The 2,102-nt window shown below is 41.0% G+C and overlaps 1 protein-coding gene across 1 annotated transcript; it reads left to right on the top strand.

Annotated features, from left to right (window-relative positions):
* Window positions 1–292: 292 nt before the first annotated feature.
* Window positions 293–1,336, top strand: LOC100574724. The gene has a single exon (XM_008180441.1). The coding sequence runs from the start codon at window positions 293–295 to the stop codon at window positions 1,334–1,336; it is 1,044 nt and encodes a 347-aa protein (XP_008178663.1).
* The last annotated feature ends 766 nt before the right edge of the window (window positions 1,337–2,102 follow it).

Genomic DNA, 2,102 nt, shown 5'->3' with positions numbered 1-2,102 from the left:
TTTTATGATATATTATAATATATTTTGTTAATCGTTATGTTTGTTTGCTGTATTTCATTATTTTTGATTATCGCTTTCCGTTATAATAACGTTTACAAATTTCAATCGTTTTTATTCAAATATAACGTTATTATAACGTTTTCAAGCCCTGGGTGTATCCCGTAATTATGGACAGATATAATTTTGACGTCGATTGTCATTTAATGTTTGGTATTATGTGTTTCAAGTAGGTACGCGTGAGCTATATACCCTCTTCTTGCGCCGTCCATCTTTATTGAAAAACACAACCACGATGGCTTCAGTCAACGACGAGATGACGTACGGTCTACCCAGTCTGTTGCAGTTGGCCTACCACGCGTGTAACCCTGACCAGCGGAAACGGTACGATGAGCTCCCCGTCGCGCCCGTCGACTTACAGGTGTGTTGCGAGTCGATATTGAATATAATAAAGCTTAATTCGCACGCCAATTGTTTTCAACCGAGTGGGCACCGGCGGTTCATATTCGGAAAAGTGTACCCCAACCACCGTCCGATCAAAAACATATGCGAGATGGCTGCCTTCTATGGACACATCAACTGCATGAAGTTTGCCCGCGCCATCGGCGTTCCATGGCACGCGCCGGACATTTGGCAAAAATCGGCTTGCGACGAGGCCGCGGACGCGGGCAACATGGAATGCCTGGTTTACGCGCATGCCAACGGCAGTCCATTGAACTCGTGGACGTGTAACTTCGCCGCCGGCAGCGGTCACTTGGATTGTCTCAAGTACTGCCGGGAAAACGGCTGTCCGTGGACCGCGCAAACGTGCAACATTGCCGCAGTGCGCGGACAATTGGAGTGCCTGAAATACTGCCGGGAAAACGGCTGCCCGTGGAGCAGGTGGACGTGCAACATAGCCGCGGGCAGCGGAAATCTGGAAATTCTCAAGTACTGCCACGAAAACGGCTGTCCTTGGGACCATTTCACTTGTACCAACGCCGCGCAAAACGGCCGCATTGAGTGTCTGGTGTACGCTCGGCAAAATGGCTGTCCATGGGTCACGGACACGTGCAAGGTGGCCGCGATGAACGGACATTTGGATTGCCTAAAGTACTGCCGGGAAAACGGCTGCCCGTGGGACTCATTTACGTGTGAAATGGCCGCGTCCATGGGGCAACTGGAGTGCCTGCGATACGCGATTGAGAATGGCTGCGAATGGGACATAGACGGATATTTGGCTGCTTCCGACGACGTAAAACATCCGTCTTGCGTCAGATACGCGCTCGAATTAAAGTACGGACCAGCGAAGACGAACGCAACTACTAGCTCGCCTGATGATGAAATCCCGTCGAATTAGTAATTTTTATAGTTTAATCGTGATAGTTTATTAGTTATTATTTATTAGGTCCATGAAAATTTGTTTAAATTACAATTGTTTGTACCTAGATATAAGCATTTTTTTCGACTATCTTGAATTAATTATTATATACCTATTAATTATATGACTTTAAATTTACAAACAAATATTTGTCAAAAAATAATATTTCATCGTAAATTTAGTTTTTAATTTAACATTATAATAGTTATACCTCAGATAATTTTTTTTGAATCTAAGTCGAGTAATTATGTGGTCAGGTATTCATTTCTGTTAAAATAATTTTCTTCAGACGAGTATTATTATGTCTTTGACATCCACATGCTTGCATGCTACTGTTATATTTTGTCTTACAAAAGTTGTACATTTTTTTTTTGATTATGTGTATCTACAAAATTAAGATTTGAATTTTTTTATTATTGTCGGAGTAATACCATCATAAAAATTGAATATTGTGAAAACAATTAATTTGTTTTTTAGGCATGCCACATCGGTATATTAATATTATACTTACTATGTTACTATGCCTCTTAATACTTTTTTATCTTAATTAAATATGTTGGTTTATTTGAACATCACCACCGTTCAACATTTTGAGAAGAAGTATATAGGTGAGCCAATATAATATATACTGATGAGACTGACCTTGTCTACAACAACGTTTAACAAGTGATGGAAACGCTCTGTTTTTAAAAGTAAACAGAGTTCCTCTTACTTTAATTTTGCAAGTCGAGCACTTGGCCCATGT

This window comes from Acyrthosiphon pisum, chromosome X (assembly GCF_005508785.2).
Source record: "Acyrthosiphon pisum isolate AL4f chromosome X, pea_aphid_22Mar2018_4r6ur, whole genome shotgun sequence".
NCBI classification, from domain to species: Eukaryota; Metazoa; Arthropoda; class Insecta; order Hemiptera; family Aphididae; genus Acyrthosiphon; species Acyrthosiphon pisum.
This window is presented reverse-complemented; position numbering and strand designations above follow the sequence as displayed.

Excerpts from the sequence above, each read along its gene's own strand:
- LOC100574724 (XM_008180441.1), top strand. The coding sequence starts at position 293 with ATGGCTTCAGTCAACGACGAGATGACGTACGGTCTACCCAGTCTGTTG.